Source organism: Molothrus ater, chromosome 23 (assembly GCF_012460135.2).
Source record: "Molothrus ater isolate BHLD 08-10-18 breed brown headed cowbird chromosome 23, BPBGC_Mater_1.1, whole genome shotgun sequence".
Lineage (NCBI taxonomy): Eukaryota > Metazoa > Chordata > Aves > Passeriformes > Icteridae > Molothrus > Molothrus ater.
The window spans coordinates 1390862-1416691 of record NC_050500.2 but is presented as its reverse complement, the minus strand read 5'-3'; the positions used below and the strand labels follow the sequence as shown (position 1 = coordinate 1416691).

The window sequence follows — 25830 nt, the reverse complement described above, 5'->3', positions numbered from 1 at the left end:
CCAACATGTGGACTCATTTCTGCATGTGTACATCCCTGGGGTTTACGTTGTGCATTTATAGATAGCAGGTGCAGAAAGCACTGGCCTGTTTTAAGGGCTGTGAATGTTTCTGAAGAAACATGATAGCTGTTTTCAGTGTATGTTTCTGTGTGTATAATTATGTAAGTGTGTATGACTGGGGAGAGAGAGGTGAAACACACACATGTGAGTGAAGGTGGATGGCTGTAGATAGATAAGTAAAAAAGTGAGCCTGTCTGTAGGTCTCTACCTCTGTGCATTTGGCCAAGGGAGGATGGGATCCTGACCACTGATGTAGCTGTGTTTGAACTATGACAAGCCTCTGCTTATCAGCTATACAGTGTGGCTGTTTGGGATTGTCCCTTCATGGTTTGTGCTCGCCTGGCATGTGTGGCTGTGGCCACGGGGAGCAGAACGTGTGAGGTGCTCTATGCCAGAGCCCATAGGAATTGCTTGTTGTTCAGTAGCTGCCCCTATTACACAACAGCTTTGGAGTGGCAATAAACACTTCTGGCTCATTCCTGTCTAACCAGAACACACACACTGTCCAGAGCTAGAGTTGATATGAGACTGCTTTTCTGAGAGCACAGTTAGAGGGGGGGAAAAAAAAGAACTTTTCACTTCTAATCTAATTATGAGCGTGTATTTTGATTGCAGCTTCTGTGATACAGCTAAATGTCCTGGTTTTGTTCTTGTTGTAAACGAAAAGGCACTAGCTAAGACTGAAGAGCATTAGGCACTACCAGATGTAATGGCAATGTTCCTTCCTTTATAACGGCACAAGAGGGATGGGACTAGGCTGAGGTCTTAGATCTCTCTACACTGTAATCCTCTCTTGCAGTTGTTCAGCAGGCAGTAGATTGTGAGTTTGTTTTTTTTTCATTCAAGACTGTTCCTGAATAACCCATGACCACTGATAATGTTCTTTCCAATCATCTTCCTGCTGGTCCTGCTCCCTCTCAGAACCTTCATGTGCAACATAAACGTGGGTTCTGTGTCTGCAGGTTGCAAATACAACCAGGTGAACAGCCACTTCCACTGCATCCGAGAGGGCTGCCAGTTCTCCTTCCTGCTCAAGCACCAAATGACATCCCATGCCAGGAAGCACATGAGGAGGATGCTGGGGAAGAACTTTGATCGTGTTCCTACTCAGGTAACACCTTGTTGTTGAAGCTGTAGGTGCACAGGCAGTGTTGGCCCCTTTGGCTGCAGAGCTGATGCAGTGCCAAGGACACTTGTGCCCAGGCTCTGAGGGATGTGTGTCTGCACTGGGGGATGCTACAGGGCAGAGGGAGTACACCCAAGGTAGCTTTACCTGGCTGAACTTACACAAGATGAGTAAAGATGATGAAGCATTGATTGCAAAGCATTGCTTAGTGCAAACAGTTTTTCCTTGTGAACTTTGTAGAAAAATATTGAGAAGGATAACACTAAAATACTCATATTTACAACTTGCACTCTCTCCCAGCTCTTTCAATATATACAATTGGCGTATTAAAATTAACGTGCTTACGATACGGAGGAATTGAATGTGCTGCTTAAAGCAGATATTTCCTGTTACATATAAAGAATTTACCTAGGATGGAAGAAAAACCAATCTTGACATTTCTCTTCCCTTATTGATGTGGATTTAGTTGGGGCATTCCCTCTCCTCTCTCAGGAAGCAGCAGAGTGATGCAATTGCTGCTTTACTAAGACAGAGAGGAGCTGGCAGATTAGGTCTGGAATGGAAGAGTTTCAGCTGCAGCACTGAGCTGCTGCTCCAAAGGACAGCATCCCTGCCACCTCTCACTTGTTCTTATTCTTTAGTTGTTTCATCTGCTACTGACTTGGTAGATGAAACAAGCTGTCTTTATTTAAATGCCTGTGGCTGATCTGACCCTAAGAACATCATCTGGTATATGGAAATCAAAAGAGACCATCTGTAGAAGCAAGATGAGAACCCTCTTTCATTCCACAACATGGGAATAGAGGTCCCTGTTAGTTATTAACTACTGTCAGTAAGTGAACTGTTCAAGTTTAGTGCTGTTGGATTTAATGAGTTCACAGATGCTAAGGAACTGATGTTGCTGTTGTGGCAGCTTTTGGTCTCTAATAAAAAGTTTAGGAACTTAGAAGATTTAACAAAAAATTTGTCTTCACTACTCTTCTAGCACATGGTGAGTCTAACCCTAGGAATTCTAGTGCACACTGGGCAGAAAATGCTGTGTTTAACCTCCATCTTTCAGGGGCTCAGCACTGAGCTCAGGCACGGCTCCAGCATCTGACTGCAGCAGGACCCACAGGGTGAGGGGGCAATGCCAACATTAGCACCTCCTCTTTGGGAACACATCAGAATCCACACACCAGGATGCTGGTGCCAAGATTAACACCCCCAGCTCCCGAGTGCAGCACAATTCACATACCAGGGTGCATGTGCCAGGTTTAATGCTCCTGGCCCCAGTGCCACAGGTTCCACTCTCAAGCACGTGCCAGCTGTCCCCCATGAGCTGTGGCAGAGGGAGATAAACGTGCAGACAGATGGTTTTGGGCCTGGTATCTTGCTTTTGGTGTGAAAGTCCCCGTCTCGTTTTCCTGCTGCAGGTTATTGGCCACACTCCAAGAAATGAAAATCTCCCCCAGGTTGGCAGCATGGCACCCAGCCCAGCCTCATCAGGAACCCCAGCTTCCTTTCAGGGACCCCCAAGCATGATGGACACTGAAACAGAAGAGTACATGGATTACACTGGCTGTAGCCCTGGGGGCATCTCCTCTGAATCTTCCAACATGGACCGCAGCTGCTCCAGCACTCCAGTGGGCAATGAAAGTACATCAGCAGGTAAGGGAGAAGGGTGTGTGTGAAATGGATCCTCAGTTGCCTGCTCTCCTGGGAGATAAACTCATAAAAAGAGGCCAAGGGACAGTTGCACCTTAAAGTACACACTGTGCCAACTTCAGTAGTGCCTCACACTAACCCAGCTCTCTCCAGCACCTGAGAGAAGAGGTCCATCAAAATATACACCTCAAGCATCCAGGAACTTAGCAGCATACCTTTTTCCTCCCATTAAGAGAGGTTTTTATCCTGGGTCTTGGAGTTGGGTAAATTTTAATAGTTGGCTTAAAAAAAAAAAAAAGAAAAATAGAAAAAAAGAGCTGTGGGCCCCTTCTGTACTTGGAATTTTCTTTGGTACCTCTTTGTATTTCCTCAAGCAGCATCCAAAGTCAGGCACTTTATTGTACTGGTGAAGTACAGCAGCAGATTGACATACACAGGGGATAAAACCTGTCACATCTTCAGAAAGCAACATCTAAAAGCAGCTCACTGAGCTCCCTTCCTCACCCAAAAACTCTTGTTCCACTTTGTGCAGTTGCACAGAGCAGTCCCCCTTCATCCCCTCTTTTGGAAAGTAAATTCCTGCCCTGTTTGCCAGGATCATGCAGAGCCATCTCCCCCTGCCCTGCGTCACAGGGTCAACTCATCAGGAGTCAGGTACCTGGTAGGAATTCTGCCATCATAAAGTGATGACCAGGGGTCTCTCAGCTGTACCTTCCCAGGGTTTAGTGGGATATTCTGCATAGGCTGCCTCAGTTTGCTTTAATTCCATACACATTTTCCTAGGTTTCTTTCTCCCCCCCAGTTAAAGGGCACCACAGCAGTCAGGTTGTGGGAGCACTGCTGGGTCATGGCACTGGCCCCACGACATTATGGCACCTCCAGAGGGTTCTGGTGGGGCACTGGTTCCTGGCACACTCCTCTGTGCCAGCAGTGGCCCAAGTGCTAGGAAATGCCCCCCACTGCTCTCCAGGTAGGGAGCAGCTCCACCTGCCCCAAGTGCCAGAGCACCCTTACAGCTGGGAACTGAAGCAGGCAGCAGCCCTATAGATGAACAAGGACCAGGATGACCAAATGAATCCAGAATTCCTGCCTGAAAGCCTGTGTCTCTTCTCCCATACCATAAAGCCACCTTACCTCCTGCAGAGACAACTCTCCTCTTCCTGGTGCTGTCAATTCCTCACCTTCTGTTTCTTCTCTGTTGCAGTTCTGTTTCATACATTTGTGAATGTATTTTCCATTTTCATCATATTGCTTCTGCTCTTGGGTTCTCATTTCAGTTCTTTTGTTTCTTGTTTTGTTGGTTTTTTTTGGGTTTTTTTTGTTCGGTTTTGTTTTGTTTTATTGTTTTTTCTTTTCTTTTCTTTTCTTTTTTTTTTTTTTCCTTTTTTTTTCTGCTTTTTTTTTTTCTCTCCACATTCTCCAGGCTGCCTGGTTCCTTCTACGGCTACTGCTGCTGCCGATGATGCAACCCACACTGCACCACAACCTCCACCACCATCTCTGCCTCCATCTTTCTCACAAGCCCTGCTTAGGTCTCCCCTCCCCACCCTCCCCTATCTCTTCTCTCCATCTTGTCTCTCGTACTCCCTGCTCAGTGCCACTCTGGGAGCCAGCAGAGGCATTGTCATGCCTGCCGCCAGCACCGCTGGGTTCTCGCCCATCATTGCCACTCCAACTCCAGTAAAAAGTGACGTTCCCTTAGTGCAGGATGCAGCAGGTAACACTTCTTTGCTTTCTCTCCATGTCCTGTGCCCAGCTCTGTCCCCACTCACCCTGCCCATGGTTTTGCTCTGCACCTTTGGGTGGGTAGAGCAGCAAAGGTCACTCTGTGCCTTGGCAAATGTTACCCCCAGGGCCCATCCATGCCTGCTCCTTTTCCTTGCTGACACAGTAACCACAGCCAAGGGGAAACAAACCACAGCAAATCCTTCATAGACATTTGGATGAATAACTGAGAGCAATTGCCACCGATTCCTAACTATGAGAAAAACCTAACAAAACCCACAGCTAACGTGCATTTTCAAGTGTCTTGGTAACCTCAAAGTGGCCACAGAGCAAACTTCTGCTCATGTGGGATTAATGGGACTTGGACTTCCTGGTTAGACCTTCCAGGCCACCCAAGCCAGTGCCTGCCATAGTGTGCTGCACAGGTGAATGTCTGATGAGGTACCCAGGTCCTGTGTTTCAATTGATCTTGCACACTTCATATGAAGCCACAAAGCTCAGGGGTGCCTTCCCAGGATGAGGAGTGAAGTACGGGCAGTGTCACATGATGACATCATCAGACAGGTTGAGCTGTTTCTCACACTCGTTATTTATCAAGGCTTTAATCAGTTGCAGAAAATACAGATAGATTTCAGTTTTAGGCTGCCATGCTTCCCATGTGTGACTAAGATCAGAGATGTCTCAGGCTGGGTATTCTCATTCCATCTGGGAATGGCTTTTAGGGTGTGTCTCATTTTTGGCTTCTTTTCTCAACTCCTAGCTCTTTTCTAGTTAATTAAGGACATCTTTGTGCTTAAAGTTCACACTTTGAGGCTTCTGGCAGCCTTCAAATGTCCCAGTCCTTCTTCCTGCCAGCCTCAGTAATGTGTAAATCCAAGGTCAAAGGTTGGGAGTATGGCTGGAGGACCAACTTCACAGGTTTCCAACTCCATAGGTTTTTCTCAAGAGACTTGGCAGGAGAAGGATCCCTGCCTTGTCCAGATGAGTGTGTGCCAATTAACAAAATTCACAAGAAACTCTATCTTTGCTTCTTTTTTAACTGAACTGCATGCAGCCCGAAACATTTTTAACCTTGTGCTGTGCTTCCTCTAATCAAATATTTTTAAGTGTCTTTTGTTTTTACCTTGGTATAGTTTGGTGAATGCTGACATTATTAGTGGTTAAAGAAAGAACCTTATGGAAAACACTTACATTGAGATTTGGTGGGGATCACACCCATTGAGGCTTGTAACCTTTCACAGGGTGCAGGGACTGAACTTTGGCAAAAGAAGAGAGTGCACCAAGGTGTCATCTCTCTTCATTATGCCCTTACTCCAAAACTTTACCTGGATGAGAAAACAGAATTGGTTTTCAACTAAAGTTTTAAGCACATCCATTTGAACTATTTTAAAAGCTGTGTAAATACAGAGTTTTAAACAGGTAAAATTTAAATTCTATTTATTTCCCATCCAGAGTCTTTTCTTTAAGATGGGTTATCCCATATTCCCATCCAAAGACAGACAATATGAGCGTTAATTAATTATTGCTAAGGAACTTGATGGTTTGGCTGTAATTTTATTAAACAGAATTAATCTGGACAGCAGCGACTTGTCTAGGCACCACTGCACTTACATGAGTTGGCTGGAAGTGGAGAACTGGATTTTCAATACCAGATGTTTAGGGGGGAGCAGAGAGCAAATTGGTCACAGATTCTGTAGTTAAGAGCCTGCCAATTTCAAATCTCCAGCGACAGAAAGTTATTCTTTCACTGGTAGCTGGTTAAATCAGCCTTAGCGTGCAGTTTCCACCGTGTCACTCAGGTGGTCTCGCCATGGATGCCCTGAGCTGGCGTCCTGAGTCTGAGCACAAGAGCCAGTCACAAATGGTGTAGAAAAACCTTTTGCTCTTTGCTTATCCCACAAACTGTACGGCCCAGCCATGTGGGAGAGGAGGTTCCTGCCACCGCTCCATTGGGAGTGTGGGAGCTTCCCTTCAGTGGTCACCACCTTCTCCTGAAGGGTGTCACTGAGGAGTTGTCACCTCTAACTGCTGTGCACCTGCCAGAAAGGAAGTAATGCTACACATTGACTGTCCCTTCAGCCTCCCAGACCAGGATGGAAACTGCTCTGGGTTCTTGGGCCCCATGCCCTGTGTACCTTTGTATCACAAATTGGGCCTCTTTTAAAAAGATGGCAGTTTCAGCAGGGAGAGAGTAAAAGAAAAAAAAAAAAAAGTATGTGTTGGTTGCAAGCTATAATTTCTAATTACACTCACAGTTCTGCACCTGGTGAGAAATTCTTGCCTCCAACCTTGTCTGTGCTGCATGTTGATACTGGAGATTGTGGGTTGATTCTGGAAACAGCAAGCAGAGAAGAAGAAAGTTAGTAGATAGATTGAGGTCACGTCTTTGATGTCAGTGTGATCCTGGGGGACATGAGCACTAGCCAGTTATGCTGGCCCTGTGAATCAAAGTGGAAGATAGATGAGGGATCTTTATTTATACTAGGGGCATAGTGGAATTTTTGAGACCCAAGGGAATGTTGCAGAGCTGGTATTTTCTCTCAGAGTCCACTGGCTAGTGATGATGAGAATTAGCCCCATTGAACATCTGTCCATCTGTCTTTCTAAGTGCACTCATTGTAATATGTAGGCTCATTACAGTGAGGGATGTTGCAGTCTCCTGGCCAAAGTCCATCCTGTTTCTATAAATTTCCACAGCCCCCCCGCTGCAGTTTTAATCACGCATGGGATCTTCCTTCACTTCCTGCCTGTCCTTGGCAATTGTAGTGTATTACAAGAGCCTGGGTAGGGGAAAACAGTGCACACGTACAAGCTTTTAGCACACTGCAGCTCTTTTTACCACCCCAGTGAACTACAGTAACACACCTCAGTCCTTGGACTGGAACAAGCTAGCTCCTCCCTGTTCTGATTTGAGAAAAACGGGACTAGAGATTAGGTTAAGCAGCAAGAGAAACTGTGAAAGTAGCAAACCAGAGAAGCAACTGTTAACATTTGTACAAGATCAGGTTTGCCAGGGCAGCAATCAGAGACAAGGCAGGATATGCTGAAATTGAGGAAGTGATGTCCAGCAGGCATCAGCTAGCCCACAGTGCTGGAGCTGGGGCTCGCTGAGAGCTCGAGGGACGAGCTGGGGTGGGAACAGTTGCAGCATTGTGTCTTGGCAAACACAGAGCTTGCCAGGACGGCTGGGAGATGGAGAGACCTGGCTGTCAGCAACACCGCCCTGCGCTTTCTCTCCTCAGGGAACACCATCACTATGCCAACTGCCTCGGGGGCCAAAAAGCGTTTCTGGATTATTGAGGACATGTCCCCATTTGGCAAGCGCCGCAAGACCGCGTCCTCACGCAAGATGCTGGATGAAGGGATGATGCTGGAGGGATTTCGGCGCTATGACCTCTACGAGGACTGCAAGGACTCCAGCTGCCAGTTCTCTCTCAAGGTTACCCACTACCACTGCACACGGGAGAACTGTGGCTACAAGTTCTGCGGCCGTACCCATATGTATAAGCATGCCCAGCACCACGACCGTGTTGACAACCTAGTATTGGATGATTTCAAACGCTTCAAGTCTTCACTGAGTTGTAACTTCCCAGACTGTCAGTTCTCTGGCAATAGCACACACTTCCACTGTCTGCGCTGCGGCTTCCGCTGCACTGACAGCACCAAGGTGACGGCGCACCGCAAGCACCACGGCAAGCAGGACGTCATCAGCGCCGCCGGCTTCTGCCAGTTCAGCTCCAGCGTGGACTGCGAGGTGCCTGACTGCAAGTACAAACTCAAATGCTCCCACTTCCACTGCACCTACCCCGGCTGCAAGCACACGGTGGTGGGGATGTCTCAGATGGACTCTCACAAGCGCAAACACGAGAAGCAGGAGCGAGGGGAGCTGCCTGCCATCTCTCCCGGCCCCGAGGGCCTCGCCCACTCCACTCTTGAGTACGATATCCAGAACTCTTCCATCAACCTGGACAGTTCGCTCAACCTCAGCACTGACAACAACAGCTCCCTCTTCTTCCTGCAGAACGCAGCTGGCGTGGGCCTCAATGACTCCCTGGACCTCAGCAAGAAGCAGGCAGAGGCCACCGAGGGCCCGTCCCCAAGCAGAGCCGGGGCCGCGCCCCCGGAGAGGAGCGCAGGGGCACCGGGCTCCGGGGACGTGGAGGACGAGGACGACTCTTCCCAAGAGGATGAAGAGGACGATGAGGAGGAGATGAATGAAGAGGAGGAGGATGATGAAGAGGAGGACGACGATGATGATGATGAGGAGGATGAGGAGGAGGAAGACCTGAACACAGATTCTGAAGAATCGCTGCCGGACCCTGAAGGCCTGGCCGCTAAAGAAGATGGAGAGCCAGAGGAGGGTGCTTCTTCCACAGACCATGGCGATGCTTCCAGGCCTCAGGGCGAGCCAGCCCTCACTCCAGCCCCAGCTCCTGCCCCCGCTCCAGCTCTGGCTGCTGCCTCAGCCTCCACCGTTGCTCCAGAAGCTTCTCCTTAATCCTAGAGACAGCAACGGCAGTGGTTTGGTTTTTCTCTTACACAGATTTACTAAGAGGACCCCGTATAAGGCAAGAACAAAGATGGGGATGGCAAATGAAAAACGAACTCCGTGCCACAGATGAGAGAGAGGAAGGAAGGAAACCCCTGCTCCTCCCCAGGCCCCAGAAGAGATCAGTTGGCAGCAGGACTGGTGCTGCATCACTCCATTCTACAGATCCTGGAACAAGGGGGCAGGATGCAGCAAAAAAATACCCTTTATATGGACACGAACCCTGAGGGTACCCACTACTTTTCCTTGCTCCCTGCACGGTGCGTGGGGCCTGTGCCCATCTGGGGACCCTTTTTTATGGGTGGGGCTCTATCCCCCCAATTTTCTTTCTGGGTTTTATTTTTCCATGTTTTCAGTTGTACAATAATAATAATAATCTCCACTTCTTGGAGGGGGGTGGGTGGGAACAAGAGGTAATGAATTTTAGAAATATATATTTGTGTGTGTGTCTCTCTATATAATGTACACACACACACACATATATAAAATTAAAGGAATTGGTGTCACAAAGACAAGTAGCTCAGCTTTTGCCAGTGGGAAGGAGGGGGTGAGGAGTGTGCTCTCTCTCTCTCTCTCTCCACCCTTCCCCCTTCTTTCTCCAGCATTAAATGGCATCAGACAGCCAGGGTGGGAGTGGGTATTTATTGTCACATAAATGAGGATGCATTAATGAATGAGTAGGGGTGGGAATGGGACACTCCTCTGTTCTTCCAGATCCTTTTTACTGTTAATGATAATAATTTTGAATGCTATTTATATTGTAAAACTTTCTCAGTCTACACTTTCTCTGTAGGACACCTCTCCTCATCCCTGCTGTTCTGACTGTAGGGATTTAGCTGAAGTAACCTGGGAAGAACACAGCAGGCAGTTTAAAGGGTCTGTCTCACTGGAGGACTGGGGTTACTCTGCCATCCAGTCAGTTCCATCTCATCCCAACCCCTGGGTGCTTCCTCTCTGCGGAGGTGAGGCGTTTTTGTGGTGCTTCAGTATCCCCATCTCAGGAGGCTGTGAGCTGCCCCTGCCCCATGTGCAGCACAGGGAGCACCAAGCTCGCACAGGAGCGTCCTGGTCACTGCAGCAGCCTCGGGACAGGGCCCTGCTCGGCCCCGGGCAGCGGGACCAGGACAGTCCCCGGCAGCCCTGCTGCACCAGGCCGGTGTGTGACAGACACGGATCTCAGGTGACTGTGGCAGGGCGCGCTCGGAGCCCCTGGGCTGGCAGGGACAGCCCTGCCCCGAGCAGGACCCAGTGCCTGGCGCTGCCTCCTGCAGGGCCAGACCCCGCTGGAACCCGGCCCTGGGGCGCTGCTGCAGCTCCGGGCCCCCCGAGCTCTCCCCCACGCAGGGCCGAGGGCCTGGGCACTGCAGGAGCAGTCGCTGCCCCCTCCAGCAGCCTGGGCTCTCCCCTGGCTCCAGGCTCTTCCCTGCTGTCTTCTCCTGGCCTGGCCTGGGAACACACACTACAGGACACTGCCCCGGACTCTGGCAGGTGCCACTGGAGCTGTTTGACCCCAAATCCTTGCCTGAGCCTGAAAGGGCTTGTCTGCACACACCAGGGCACCAGAAGGACTAGTATGAATTAATTCTGATCGCTATTTTGGTGCCAGTTTTAAAGTATACCAGATTAGTCTGAGCTTTGTCCTTTTTTAAAAAAAAATAAAAATGCATTTTTTTTATACCATGCAGGCACCCTCTCCCCTCCTCAGCTCCATGAGCACTTCAGCTCTAAGGGATCCCCAGGATTTGTTTTCTCTCTGAACAGATAAAGGCCTCAAGAAATTTAGGTTGCCTTTTTTTTTTTTTTTTTTTTGGTTATTTCCCTAAGGAACTGGTGCAGATCAGGTCTGATTTATAAACAAGCAGCTCAGCTGTGTAAATGTGGGGACAGAATGTTCAGCTAATGTTTCAAAAGGAAAGGAAAAAAAAAAAGTTGTACAGTATTTTTCCTGTAAAGGTTATTACTATATATAGAACAAAAGAGAAACCACCAATGCCAAGGGGTGGAGGGGGAGGTGTCACCTGCCTTCTGGATAGCCCTTACATATGGTTAATTGTGTGCAATTTTTTTTCTCTTTTTTTTTTTCTCTCTTTTTTTTCCCTTTTTTTTTTTTTTTTCTCTCTTTCAATGTAGTGTATGTTTGTAGGGGTGGCAGGGGAGGGGGGGCCTTAATGCTGTGGTTTGAGGCTGACTTCACACTCCCAGCACTGACCGGACCTGCACGATTCCGAACTCTAACTTGAATTTTGTAGAGATGAAACAAATGAAAACAAATGAAATATTATCACTAGTTTGTAGTTTATTTAATTCTTTGGAGTTCTTTTCCTCTATCAGCTATTTGTGTGGCTTTTATTTTTATAGGGGGTTTTTTTGTTGTTTGTTTGTTTTTGTTTTGTTTGGTATATCCCCTACCCTCAGCTGTGTGTTTCCTAGCACAACCCCATTCTTGAATAGAATGAAGCTCATGTTCCTGGGGCAGAGTGATGGAATGATGCCCTGGAATTTCTCAAAATGGGATGGGGCAAAGAGATTTTACTTTACTAGCATTTGCTGCAGGTTCTGTACTTGTACATTTTTCCCTGTGTTCAGCTACTTAGATAGTATGGTGATGGGCTCCAGGAGGAATCCTTAGATTAACACAAGCCACATCTCGCAAAGCAGATGTGATTATTTTGTACCGCCAAAACCACCAGGATCTCTGTCAGTGACTGTGGGAGCAGGACTGAGCCCTCCTGGAGGGCGCTGGTGCCAGGGGCTTCCCTGGGCCGCTGTGTCCCTGCCCGGAGCAGGACCTGCCCTGGGACACAGGGTCTCACCAGCTCCAGGGCTGAGTCACTGCACAGCAGTGGGGAAAGCAGCAGCGTGTGGAGGAAGGGGTAAGAGATGTGCAGTGGCTCTGGCCGTGCTGGGCAGGACTCCCCGGCCCGGACGGGTCCTCCCCGTGGGGCTGAGCGTGCCAGAAGGGCCCATGTTTATCTATGCACACCATTTTCTCCCCCCAGGCCCCCTCCTTCTCCCTGACATCTCAGCCCTTCTCCCAGACTCTGTCACCTCTTGTGTCACCTCAGGAGCTGGGCAGGGAATGAGGGTCCTTTCCCAAGGGGCCGCTGCTGAAGGTGGCCCTGGGCTGGCCCCGTCCTCCTCCCAGCCCTGTTCCTGTAACTCGTACACTGTCTCTGTTTGCAACAACAACAAAAGAAAGTTGAACCCAACTTTTTATTCTGCCATGTTCAGGCTTTAATTCAGCAAAACCCTTAAGCAGAAGACTCTGAGTGGGCCCAGGTTTAAGGCCGAGCTTAAGTGCTTTTCTGAACAAGGGCCTCAACAGCCCAACACCCCATCAGAGCAGGTGGTTTGTCATTCCAAGCTCTCATATCAATGGGACTGTCTAAAGAATGACCAGAGAAAGAGAGGGAGATTCAACTGGCTCTCTAAGAAGAGGAAAGAGGAGAGAGGAAATGGAACTGTTTTGTCCAAAACAAGATAAAAACCAAACAATAATAAACCTTGAGATGGACCCTCCTGATTCTGCTACCATTCACTGCTGAAGAGCAAAAAAATTAAATAAAAACTATTGACTAGATTGTTCATTCTAGCCACAAACTCAACTGGATTAAAGTCTGCGTGGAAGGAATTTTATAAAGAAAAAAAAAATTTAAAAAAAATTTTCCAATGTAGCAAAAAAAAACAACTTTAAAAAACAAAAATTAAAAAAAAAGACAATGAGGGAGGATTCTAGCCTTTTGTAATATCCATATTGCACACTAGGACTATAAGCCATTGCTAGCTCATTTTGAATTTTAAATGTGTAATTTTATTTTGTTTTGTTGTTGTTTTTTTCTTTCCATGGGGGAGGGGGGAAAATAAATGCTTGAACCACCAATGCTCTTTTTAATGTTTTATAAATATGTATGTGTATATATATAAATATAAAAATAATATGTATGCACATATATATGTGTGTGTGTATATATCTATATGTATATACATATATATAGATATATAGATATATATATAGGTTTTGAGACAAAAATGCAGAAAGTGAAAAAAAACACCCTAAACAGGATGGTGTGCTCTGATTTACTTGAATCTGGTCTCTTCAGCACCTGCGTTATTAAGAACTGAATATTTTTCCACTTGAATTTAGTGCTATTAGAAATTTAATATATGTGTTTTATTTATTTGATTTTTTTTTTTTTTGCATGACTGATGCAAGGTTTGACATTTTCACTCAATAAAAACTGGAAAAAAAAACCCCAAAGTTGTAAGTGATCGAGTTGTCTTCTTGCTTGAGGAGGTGGTTGAATGACTAAGCAGGCCAGGCACCCTGCAGTACCTCGTGCCTGCGGAGGTGCACGTGGAAATGTTCAGATGTTCCTGCTTCCCCCTGTCCGTGTGGCTGCAGCTTCCCCAGCCCCCTGGAAGCAGCTGGGTCTTTGTGCCTCTGCCACCGTCAGAGAACCCGGGAGCAGCAACGCAGCGCCTGCCAAGCCTGGTGCATTGGCAGCAGCTGCCTCCTTATTAGCAGAGAGGATTAGACTCCTCTCTCTTTCAAAGCCCCCTCGTTGCTCTGCTGCAGCTCCCAGCCATCCTGTTTTCAGATGTCATTATCTGAACATGCTCCTAATCCAACCTTGGAGCCCAGAGGTTTGTTCTCACTGGAGCTCTGCCCACAGCACATGGAATGTTTAAATGGCCTTGTTTCCAGGTGGGGACAGGGGACGTGAACAACACAATTCATTGCTGGAAAGCTTTTGCTGGAACCTGTCTTTTCTCAGTGGGACTCTGACTGGACTTCATAAAAGAATGGCTGAGCTGTGGGAGAAGCTGCAAGTTGAACAAATCAAAGTCCCACGACTGCATTTGTTCCAAGGCCTTGCAGGTGGTGATAGTGCAGTTATGCACCCACAGCCCTGCAACCACTGCCCTGCACCCACAGCCCTGCAACCACAGCCCTGCCCCTGGGGAGCCCTGGGAAGCAGCAGACACCAGGCAAGGCCACTTGTTCTAATGTCCAGACAAAAACGGGGCAGTTTCTGCTGCTATTGTACTTGCAATAGCCTTTAAGTCGTCTGTGGCAGACACTGTCACATGGAAACCCTACCAAATGGGGAGAGGGCAAAGAGGGAAGAAAGGCACTGGGCATTTGTAGGTAAAGAAGGTGCTGGAAGGGATGACAAGTTCTTCGTGCCAGCCCCGGGGCAAGAAGTGGGCTCACTGGAGTCCCTCAGACACTTCCCTCACAAGGGTCAGGCATTCCCCAGGAGATGGGAACATGGTCCATCCTGAAGCAGACCCCTGCATCTTCCCAGAGCAAGGCAGGTTGTCCCTGCCCCAGTCCTGCTCTTACCCGTGAAGTGCCCCAGGCCCATCCTAGCTGAGGAAGGGTGGCCAACGGAGGCAGCTTCCCTGCTTCCTTTTGCTCTTTTTTGGCAGGAAAACTCTTAAACAAACACATGAAGAAACACTGAGGATTTAAGTAAACAGCTGAAGATTTATCTGACAGGCAGGCAGAGCTGTTCCTGCCCCTTCCCTCCCTCCCCACAGGGCAGTGGCAGCCAGCAGCCCCTGCCCTGAGCCCCGCAGCTGCCGCAGCCCCACGGGCCCGCCCTGGGATGCCAGGACAGGGCCAGGCCGTGCCTCAACAGCAGAGCTCTGCAGCTGACAGCTGAACTGGGCACAGCTGAGACACCTGGTCCGTGGCCAGAGCAGTCAGACGGCCCTGGCAGGGAAGCAGTGCCTTCATGCAGTGGCAGGTGCCATCCCTGCAGGTCACGTCTGGGGAGGAGCCAGCTGTGCCCACAAGGGAGCCACGAGGGGTCCCTGAGGCACCCGATCCCCCTGCTGTGCCCACCCGGCCTCTGTGCAGAGGGTGCCCCAGGGCTGGCACAGCTGCAGCCCCTCCACGTCCCCTCCACACAGCACAAGGGGGACACCCCCACACTTCCCCATTTTCCCACACAGGTTAGCCGGTTCTGCCTGCAGTTTTTAGATTTGGGGGGGGAAAGAAGGCAAGAAAGAGATGCAATAGTGGGATTTTCCAATTCGAGGCTGCACCAGGCTTGTTCTAGCAAACAGAAGAGCCTGTGAAGCAAGAGGGAGTCCCAAGCTCCATCTCACACCCAAAATCTGCTGCTGCTGCCATGGAAGTGTTGATATTACTGCAAAAAAGCAGGCAGGTAAGCAGACAGACAGGCTCACATGGAATCTGCTGTTAACAGTGCAGGGGGCAGAAAGCAAGGAATAATTCATCTATCCAGGAAAGCTGCAGCATTTAGCACCCTGTCCTTAGTGCAGGCACAAAGCTGAAACTGCTTAAGGAAAGCGAATCTGCTCAAAGAGATGGAAGAATGTCCACCCCAGAATTTGTTCTGGTTTAATTAAATCAGTTAAAGAAATTAATTCTAGACAGGTGTTACTCTAGCTGTGCACACACAGAACCTCAGTGGTAGCTCTAGAGGCAGAGGTACAAAGTTGGAAGCAGTCTGTGAAGTGTTGGAAAGAGCATGAGGAGATAGACGTGAGGGGAGGGGAAAGGTAGACACGAGCAGGATGCTGCACAGAACAGCCCTGCCAAGCAAAGACACAGGCAAGCAGCCTGGCAAAGTGACAGCCAGAGAAAGAAAAACAGGCAACAAACAAGAGGCAGTTGTACTTCTCGATCCTCTGAACCAGCCCTACCCAGCCAATCACCTTCTCACACAGGAGACACAGTCCCAAAGAAAAGCAAGTATTTTACCTAAACCAATAAAAAATACAGTGTCACTCTCCTATTCATCTTCAGGCTGTTCTTGCAGCCAGCATCATAAAACATCTCTCATTATTTGCACAAACATAGAAGAAACAAAATAAAACCCTGAAGGATGAGTTCCTTCAGCAGATGCAGAAAAGAGGGGGCTTGGTAAAAAAAGCAAGGGTGTTGTTCTAGGAGGCTCCATACTGTAAGTAATCCCTGAGCAGTCCTTGCAAAGCATTTGGGGAGATTTTTAGCCTGAAAGACTTTACAGAAATAAATTGTAATTGAGTTTTAATAATCTTCCCCTTTTCAGAAAGGGCCTGACAGATGCTGCCTAGTGCTCACTTCTGCCCCATTTCAAATATTTTTACCTTATTTGGATGAAATATATTATTTTTCTAAAGAAAGGAGGTTGGGTTTTGTTTTTTTTTTTTTTTCTCCAAAGAGATGGTTTTCCCTTCGTCCAGCTGGTGCCTTTATTAGGTTCGTGCTTGCTCCCTTTTGGGGATGGGATTGTTTTTTTCCCTGATTTGGGACAGACCATGCCAGCCCCTCAAGCTCAAAGCATGCAGCTTGTACTGCACAGCAAGTGGAGAAGTCAGGCCCTGATCTCCATCTTCCCTCTTCCCTGATACCCCAAAACTCACCCTAAGAACATTTCCATTTTTTTATATATTCTTTCTATGAGTGTGAGAAGTGGTGAAAGCCACCCTTCACCAGAATAACAGGTGGACACAGCTCCAAAGGTGCCCATCCAGGCTGACTCCTGAGGAAGCAGCACAGTCTGGGGATATGACAGTAAAAGGGAAAATGAAGAAAGCTGGAAGCCCTCTCCTGTACCTTTAGGTAAATGATTTCCCTTGTTTCACCTTCCAGCACCCCTTTATTTATTTATGTTTACAATCCCTGGGGATCAAGCCCTTCTTTTGCTTTGCACTTGCATAGCACCCAATGGCATGAGAGGGCTGGAAAACTCACAGCTCAAGCTCATCGTCAGTTTTTGGTGGTCACCAAGCACAAACAATTTGTGCTTAACAGAAATCACCACCACACAGAAAGGACCTTCCAAAGCTTCCTGTGCCAAAGCCCTTGGCAAACACTAAGATCTCCAGAGCCTGCTGCTGGAGGCTTTAATCAAGCGTGGAGACCTTGACTTCAACAAAACAGGTTCAGACTTCAACAAACACTTTCAGGTTTGCTGCCTGAGCCTTTGCTCTCCCAAGCACAGCCCTGCCCCAGCACAGGAAAAGCAAGGAGCCTCTGCTCCTGCAGCAAGTACTGCAAATGGAGCAGACCCCACCTGGGCTTTTCCACACTTTTTCCACCAGCACACACCAGGATGGACCTTCTGGCAAACCTTCCTGCCCTCTACCGAAGACAAAATTAAGCGAGAACAGAGAAAAGAGCTCTGACTTGCCAGAAGAACCCGAGCTGCAGCAAGGAGAGGGCAGAGTGTGTGACACAGGGCAGGCTGAGGGGCAGCTCCTCATCAGCCCTGCACAGCCCAGCCTCAGGGCCCATGGCAGGGTACGGCCAGAGCGGGGCTGGGGCTCCCACTCCAGGGCACAGAGGTCATGGGGCTGGGGCTCTACGAGCTGCAGGACCTTGCACAACATCTGGGTCCCAAAGTGCCTTTCTCAGCAACCTGTCTGTGTCACAGCTCTATCAGCCTGTACCTATCAGCCAGTATTTTTTACCATTGTGTGTGAAATCCAATGAACACTTACAAGTAAAATACATCCTCTTCCTTCTGATCCCAAACACTTTGGTTTGTTTGGTTATGTCACCAACACACAAAAGACAATAAAAATGAGATTCTTCCTGCTTTTGACAAAGATGCACTAAGACAAATTTGGCACATCTGAGGGTAAGGTTGGAGGGAGGAAACATCTCTCTTAACCCTTTCTCCTTTTGAGTAGCCCACATTTCTCTTGCAGCTATTGAAAAGGAAGATTTTATATTCTCAAATTACTGGGAAGTACCAGTCTGATATTGTTTCCTCTAGGAGAAAGCACAGGGTGACAGCATTCACTGAGATGTAGCCAGATGACACTGTCCAGAGGAAGCTCCCTTTACCTGTTTTTTTATACGTTATTAAAGACCTATAGAAACCATGTTAGGAACCCACTGAACTCAACTCTCTGCTGGGTTATTCTTATTCCTGTGTAAAATAGAGTACACAGTTAAACAGCACTTGAAGCCAGGTGGTAGGGAGCTGCTGCTGCTGTCTCATTCTGCAGATAAAAGGTTCTCTACCTGGTCATCTTTCAGTTACCAGGATGCCATTTCCAGTGCCAACAGGCCAGTGGGGTAAGCATTTCACAGGGCAGCTGAGCTAAGAAGCTTGTTTCTAACAAAAAAAAAAAAAAAAAGAAGAAAAAATTAGTAGTCAGGCTACAAGGACCAAAATCGTCTTCCAGCAGCTGCTGCTATGCTGGAAGGAGAAGGAACACATCACAGAGGAGCAGAACTTGTGATTCATGACTGTACCTGCAGGTTAGAAGGTCTGGCTTCTTACAAATTCTCTGCTGGTTGGTTGGATCTCTTCAACAAATACAAAAGCACCCCATCAACAGCCAGAGGCACAGAGTTACATATTTTGAGCAACAGTGGCCTTGATGGGGTTTTCTGGGACTCATCAGGTTGGAGAAAGGAAAAACTTTAGAACTGGCACAATATACAGAAAACCTACAGAATTGGTAAGGTACTAAGAAAGAAGAACTAAAGGACAGAGGAGAGTAGTTAAAGAAAACTGCTTTTTACCCCTGAGGTAAATGAATTGAACACTGGCAACATGGAGGAAAAGGGGGGAAAAATGAACCCACAGGGATGCTTGTACTATAAACCCTGTAAGTCACTCTGCAAGGCACATACCTCAGCAACATATTTTCCACATTTCACCAACTGCTGTTGTCCAGGCACTTTCTATTTTCAAAACCTTCTATGTATATAAAATGTATACAGGCAGGACAATACTTTTTCACCACATCCCTGTGTTGTTGTGTTTTCTTCTCACAAGGATTCCTGGCTTGGAGAAATGAAAAGTGTCATCTCTTAAGAAAAGCCTTTCTTTTTAAACGTTTTCAAATTTGCCCTGTTTTAGCTAAACGTGACGTTCTTTGTGGACGTTAAACAGTGGAGAGAGAGACTGAGAGGGAGAGAGAGACACACACACACTCACTCACTCCTGGGGAAGATATTCGTCCATTTAAGGCATGAGAAATCATCACATTCAGCAGCAGGTCTAAATACAGTAATATGAAGGTCCCTTTCACTCCCCCGAGCAGGAAAATGTCACTGTGTACCAGACACCCAAATACTTGGGAATCAAGTAAATCCCTCATTTTTCAGAAGGGAGCCAAATCCTGCTGTTGAACAATGATGGGACTGTAGTAGCTACAATTTACTTGCTGCACACCATCTCCTTCGGTGGCTTCTGGCCTGGGATGGCAGGGTTAGAGCAGTCATGGGATCCAGCCCAGCATTCCCTCCTGGAGATAACACTGAGGGGCCATGGGATATCTCACACGCTCCCTTCAGCACCTCCTGCTGCCGGTGGAAGGAGCAGGGGGAGCTTCATTGCACACCCTGCAGAGCCTCCTGCTGGGAGCAGAGGCGCAGAGGAACTGCCCTGCAGCCGGGGTACCTCCACCCCAGCCTCTGCACCACGCTCCCGGAGCTGTGTGTACTGCACCTCACACTGCACTCACACCACTGCCTCCTGCTGATACTGCCTGGGAGCAGTCAGAAAAACAACCACAAATGTCCTATGGAAAACATTTTAGAAGGACCAGATTTCTGTAACCCTCCCTTTCCCCTCCCTTGACCACCCTACATGCGTATTTCTCCCAAAAATAAAGAGCCACAGTAATCCAGTAATAACCTGGTGTTAAATAGTGGTAACTCATATTTATTACAATTATATACAATCATATTTTATATTTGAAATCTATACATGATCACACAGACGAGCACACTTGCTTGGTGAGGACAGTGAGACTCAGTTGTTACAAGAATTGCTCTGCTAAGATGCTCTGATGCAGTGAATAGGATCATTGGACACCACCACTTCACCAGCTGCAAACACAATGCTGCAAACTGCCAGAGGTTTAAAATTCACTGGTTTGAGTACGGCCCAACGGGGCAAAAAAAAAAAAAGGCTGGACTGGGCAAGAAGGGCCAGTGGTTAAACCTCAGAACTGGAGCTGTTCTCTCTGCTAGAGAGAATGCTTTGCTGAAGCAAGTGCCTGTCACTGGAGAGGTACCATTTATGATCATTTTTCTTCTCATTTAGGGAGAAAAAAAGGCTAAAAACCATTGCAAATATTCAGAATTAACCAACTATTTCAGCATCTGATTTCACCCCATCCGTTTGTTCATTCATTCATTCATTCATTCATTCATTCATTCATTCATGGCAGCTATAAATAAAATAGAAGATGTCAAAAATTGATGTGAGCTCCCTGTCTTTGGAGGAGGAAGGGTAATAACTGGGATGAACAGAGTCAGCTTCTTCTAAAGCCTTTTACTGGGGAGCAATCACCAACAAAACCACCTGTTCTCATGGATTTCACTGTGGCCATGACACCTGGACTTGTCCCTACCAACAGGCCACTCCGATGAATGTAAGCATGTGGAGTGGAAATACCATTCTTTGGACCCCACAGAAATTTAGTGTTTTTACATGCTAGGTAGTTTCAGCAATTTGAGGCTTGGCATAAAGCTTGGAAGAGCCCAGACTGAGATCTGGTGAGGAATTGGAGGTTAAAATGTTCTGGTGGGGATTTTTTGGTTGGTTGGGTTGGTTTTTTTTGCAACAGAGTATCAAGTGGTTTGAGAAATAAAACAGGGTTATTTTGGGAAACAGAGAACTGGTTTGGGCCTTATGTGGGATTAAAGGCTTGTGAAATCAAGGAGCTCAGGACAGACTGGTTTCTGAAATTGGATAGAAGGGCTCTAGGATGCAGCAAGAGGCCAACTGCTTCTGTAAGAGGGCGTATTCTGCAGCTGTGGTGCATGGTAAGGCCATCGGTCTGGCAGCCCAGCAGTGACCCCAGCTCACAGGAAGAAGGGCTGGGCGGCGAGAAGGAGCCACTGCAAGACTGCAAAGCCCTGTGGTGAAACAGGGCAATCGCGTTGTTCACCGAGCAATCACGACCCTGCTCAAGGTCAATCAAGGGGGAATCACTGCAGGGAATGGTAGCTTTTCTCTCCACGAAATGGGAGAGGCACTGGGGACAGTGCAGCAGGCTGGGGGAGATGTGCAGCAGCAGCAGCAGCAGCAGCCAGGGTGTCTTAGTCAATCTCGTTCTCGTTGCTGGCCCCCTCAGGTCTTCGTAGCTTTTCCACCTGCTCATTGATCTGACCATCCCCTCCTCGCCGGTCCTCAGTCTGGACACCCAGACACTCCTCCTCATCCACATGGCTAACATCATCATCCTCATCGTCCTCTTCCTCCTCATCGTTCCTTTTGGTTTCCCGTTTCTCCTCCTCCCCCTGCACCTCCATGCGCACCTGGCTGGTGACGTCGATGGCCTTGGTGGCCTCCTCGGGGCTGAGCAGGTGGCAGCTGACCTTGGAGCCCTCGGGGCTGTGGTTCTCCTTCACTGGGGAGGACGTGGTGGACTCGTTGCTGACCGGCGAGATGTCACTGCTGCTGTTGTGGTTGGCAACGACGGGGTTGGAGGGTGAGCTTGGCTTCACCGGGATCTGCCAGGACGGGATCTTAGGAGCTGAAGGGGAGGGAGGGAACTGCCTCCTTGGGGAGGGCAAGAGGGAAAGAAAAGGAAAGGAAAGAAAGGGGCTTTTGTTATAAATACTGAGGGGTTCCAGCAAGACTGAAACTGCAAGTCTCTTTGCCATAAATGAGCAAAACCAAGGCCACTTCACTTCTCCAGAGAGATTCTTAAAGTGCTTTACAAGCACTCAGCAATCGAGCCTGTACACAAGGAAAATATCCCAGCTGGGCAGTCCAAAGCACGGAAATGATCTGATTTGGCCAATTTCACCAAGTAAGCTAGCACTCGGGAATGCTGCCTGTGAAAAGACATGGGTGTCCCTTTTTAAGACAATCACTAATTAATTGGTACAGAAAAACTCCCACTGGAGGAAGAAGTCAGACACACCAGGTGCCTGAGCCAGGGAATTTCACCACCTGGCTCTCACCTCACTGTGATACACCATTGTTGCATTCTGGCTCACTGCAATCCAGAGCCTTTCTCCCAGTCCCAGCATGCACTTGACATGTTTGGGCCAGGCCCTGGCTGCCACAAACTGGTTCAGCTCCTCTGACTTGAATGGAGTCATACCAGCTTGCACCAGCTGGAAAGCTGGCCCCGAGTCCTTTCCAGGTGGATTTTAAGGATATGATACTAGCAGTACTAACAGCAGATCCCATGTGCCAAACAGGACAAATGTAAGTGCAAGGGGAGCACTGGTGCCCTCAGAGAGTCATCCATCATGAAGGGCAAAGCACAAAAGCATGTCTGATGTAGCACTCCCATGCATCCTTGCCTGTGGGAGTTTGCAGATGTGTCCGAGGAAGGTCTGCTGTGTGCCAAGGGGTTCTCATGCCCCTCAGGGGAGCTGGCAAGTGCCATCAACAAGAGCAGAGCAGGGGAAAGCTGGCAGCTCTCTGGCACCCAGTGCTCACACTCAGCACTGCCCTCCCTGAGACTGAAGTGGGAACAGGAGCTGCTCTCACCTCCCCTGCTGCTGCAGCCACCAGCAGCCACTGGGCTGAGCTCACCCGTGCTCTGGGAGTGCTCTGCTGTGGCACGATTCTTTTCATCCTGGCTATGCCCTGACCATGAGCAAGGCAGCTGAACTGCACCCAGAAGTGACTTTCTAAAACAGAATACAGGTGCAGATGCCATCAATTCCTCAAACTAGATAAGAGGCATCCTGACTGTGGGGGAAGTGCAAACAAAAAGGAAAAATCTTATCAATACCCTAAGGACTCTGTGATTTAAGGCCACTTTGAAAAGCATTTTGAGACCTGCAAACAGAAAGTGATAGTGGAGTGCAAAATGGTCTTATTAAAATAGCAGGAACAGGATGTAGAGGCAGTTCCTGTTGGAAATGCCTTTCTTCTCCATGACTGAGGGAATCCCAGAAAGCAGCACTTCCCCCACAACAGTCTGCTCACACATTGCATCCATACCGGTTCAGGAGAAGTCCTTTTAAAGAGTAGATCTCAGATTTCAATTCATTAATATTCTGCGACTCCAGAATCCAATTGGTGGAAGTTGTGGCCTAGAACATGAAAAGCAAGACATAAAGATCAGTATCTGAACTGCAAGATAGTTCAGCAATGTCACTTTTTCCTATGCTGTTCTTCTGCTCCCATGTGGGAATTTCCAGTCCAGTGGATAACATACATAAGCTCCATCACTTCAAATCTCTCAGATCTGAGCAAAACAACTTCCACACTAAGAAGTACTTGAACAGATCCTCATGATGACCAGAAATAATAATTGTCTCAAGGTGCCAAGACTATTCAACATTTGCTTTGTGTTTGGGAGACTAATTCATCTTGTCTCCAGTCCTGCCTCCCATGCACAACCATTGCTAAAGCATCTCATGGGGGCATTTCTCTCTTCAGGAGGCCAGCATTTGTGAGAATTCAGGCACAGCTGGGCCAACACTGGAGGTTTTCCACCAGCATAACAATACATAGAGAGACGAATCATTTGGCACTGACCTACTGAATGGTTTCTAGAGAAGAACTAGAACTAGGATCCTGAACAGCAGTGGGAGTTGCACTGAATCAGGTCCCTTACTCCTTCATGTGACTGAACTTAGCTGAGGCAGCAGATTTGAATACTATATATCAACAACTGTTTTAAAACCATTTGCTCATTTCTCCTAAACCATGAAAGAAAGAATCCATTATCTGCAGTCTGGCATTTAGAGGTGGGCTGATAAATACATACTTGAAAGTTGCAAACATTTTCCCTACTTGATCTGAAGAATTAGGTCTATGCTTGAGTTACCAGGTCATACCTCCAGAAGCAGCTGGACTAGGCACTGTCTCTTGGATATTTCAAGGCAATGAGTGCAGTTTTGGGGGGATAAGTAACTCATGGAAGCCTGGTACAGCTGCTGTCAGAATTGCATCAGAATTGCCACAGGATATCAGGCAGAAATTAGAGTGAGTAACTGAGGATAACATGCTGCAGACAGCAGCATGGCACTCTTTCTTTTAACCCTTTTGGGAACTTGGGAAATGGGAGTTTTCTAAGCACAGATCATGATCTATGATTACCCATCCTTTTGCTCCATCCTGCAGCCATGAGACCACAGAATACTCATGCCTGGCACACCCCACAGTCATTTTTGCTAAAAGCCATTGGGAACAAACACACTGGTGAGTATCACTGCAGAGATAGTTCTAATGAATTCATCACCAAAGGAAGCCAGAATTGGAACAATTAAAAACTTTTCCTCAGCAGTTCCCACTAGATGTAGCCAGAACTGCTTGTTCTTACTCTTAAACAGACTTGAGCTACTGCAGAGTAACCCTGCAGCCAGCACTGCTCACAGTGACTTCTGGGCTTCAAACCCAAAGGGCTGGGAGAGGCTCAGGCTGTAGTAGCTGTGTTTTACACAGATGCATTCCCTCAGGATTCACACTCCCAGCCCTCAGACAGCAAGAATCCAGGAGCCACTGTTCTGGCTTTCTAAGACCTTGAAAGCTACAGCAGCACATCAACAAGGGAGTGATTTCCACTCACTGGCCTGCAAAGGACTCAAATTTCCAAAACACATATGGTGCCAGATGCCTAGGATTTAGAAATAAAATCTGACATCTGGGGCTTTTTAGCCAGTCTCTTTAAAAACAGTTGTAGAAAATTCAAGCCTTGAATTTTTATGTAGGTTTTTTAATTACTTAAAGTCCCTCTTTTTAATTTTTTACAGCATGCCAGTAGGAGTTTGAAAAGCAGATATAAAAACTTACATTACAGCTGAGAAAACACAGCTTTTATTCTTTGGTTTGTGGGGTTGCCCAAGTTTTTCTTTGTACACATGAGGTTTAGATATCATAACAATGTGTGCTACCATTTCAGTGCAGGGGGTAGAGAGGGGGGAAGGAAAACTTCTTCAAGACTCTCTAAACCACCAAGACTTATGGCCTTTTTCCTTCTTAAAGCTCAACATGTGTTCTTAATCTTAACACTTAAGACCTGAAAACAGTTTTCCAATTTCCGGACTGGCTCCAGGCCACTGTCAGGCCACAGTTCCCAAGGAAAATTGAAGCAGAGTGTTGTGACCATAAACTGGCTTTCATGGTTGCATTTACAGCTGTGCCACTGAGGGATTCCTCCTGTACAGTGTGCACAGCACAGAGTCAGCTGTGGCCCACCAGTCACACACCATCAAAGGATCTGCATCAGATTAAAGTCTGCTAAGGGAGAAGACAACTGTTCCTGCTACAGGTAAAGGGCTGTAACACTGCCTAAAGAATTTGACAGAAAACTCTCCCTGTACAGAGAACACAACAAGATAACTGTGAACAATCCTGGCCTCGAACCATCCAAGTCTGTGAGTCAAAGGAAGACTTCATCTCCATGTGACTGCTTCACATTCACCCTGCCTCACACATCAACAGTTCCTGTCTGATAGAATGCTTGGGCCAAGGAGTAAAGCACTAATTCTCATTGCCAGAAAGAAAATCAATTTTGGTTAAAAGTGGTTATTTTATTTACACATGTAACAACACAAACTAGTCAGAATTGATGGTTTTATTGCCAAGGTCAAGTCAAGAGTCAAGGAGAATGGGTCACTGTGTGTCATTAACAGGGTTGTAATGGGGCCACCTGTTACACTCAGCTGACCAAAATCATTGAAACAAGAGCCAAATAGTAAGAATGTTTGGCTATTACCTGGATCTGAACAAGTGGATTAAATACAGTCTTTCAAGTGTATGTTTGGCTCAACAGGATGTACAAAATACAGGAGAAATACAAACATGTAAAATTACATACACAA

The 25830-nt window shown here is 47.5% G+C and overlaps 2 protein-coding genes across 2 annotated transcripts in view; one reads left to right on the top strand and one right to left on the bottom strand.

Annotated features, from left to right (window-relative positions):
- Positions 1-9478, top strand: part of CASZ1 (castor zinc finger 1) — a 78864-nt gene extending 69386 nt beyond the window's left edge. Inside the window, exons 16-19 of the mRNA XM_036396475.2 lie at positions 1023-1171; positions 2602-2836; positions 4257-4550; positions 7801-9478. Coding sequence (XP_036252368.1) covers positions 1023-1171; positions 2602-2836; positions 4257-4550; positions 7801-9056 — 1934 coding nt within the window. The 3' untranslated portion in view covers positions 9057-9478. The remainder of the gene's footprint in view (positions 1-1022; positions 1172-2601; positions 2837-4256; positions 4551-7800) is intronic.
- Positions 9479-19719: 10241 nt separating this feature from the next.
- PEX14 (peroxisomal biogenesis factor 14) overlaps positions 19720-25830 on the bottom strand; it is a 66769-nt gene continuing 60658 nt past the window's right edge. The window contains exons 8-9 of the mRNA XM_036396267.2: positions 23003-23094; positions 19720-21598 (exon numbers count right to left, since the gene is read on the bottom strand). Coding sequence (XP_036252160.1) covers positions 21136-21598; positions 23003-23094 — 555 coding nt within the window. The 3' untranslated portion in view covers positions 19720-21135. The remainder of the gene's footprint in view (positions 21599-23002; positions 23095-25830) is intronic.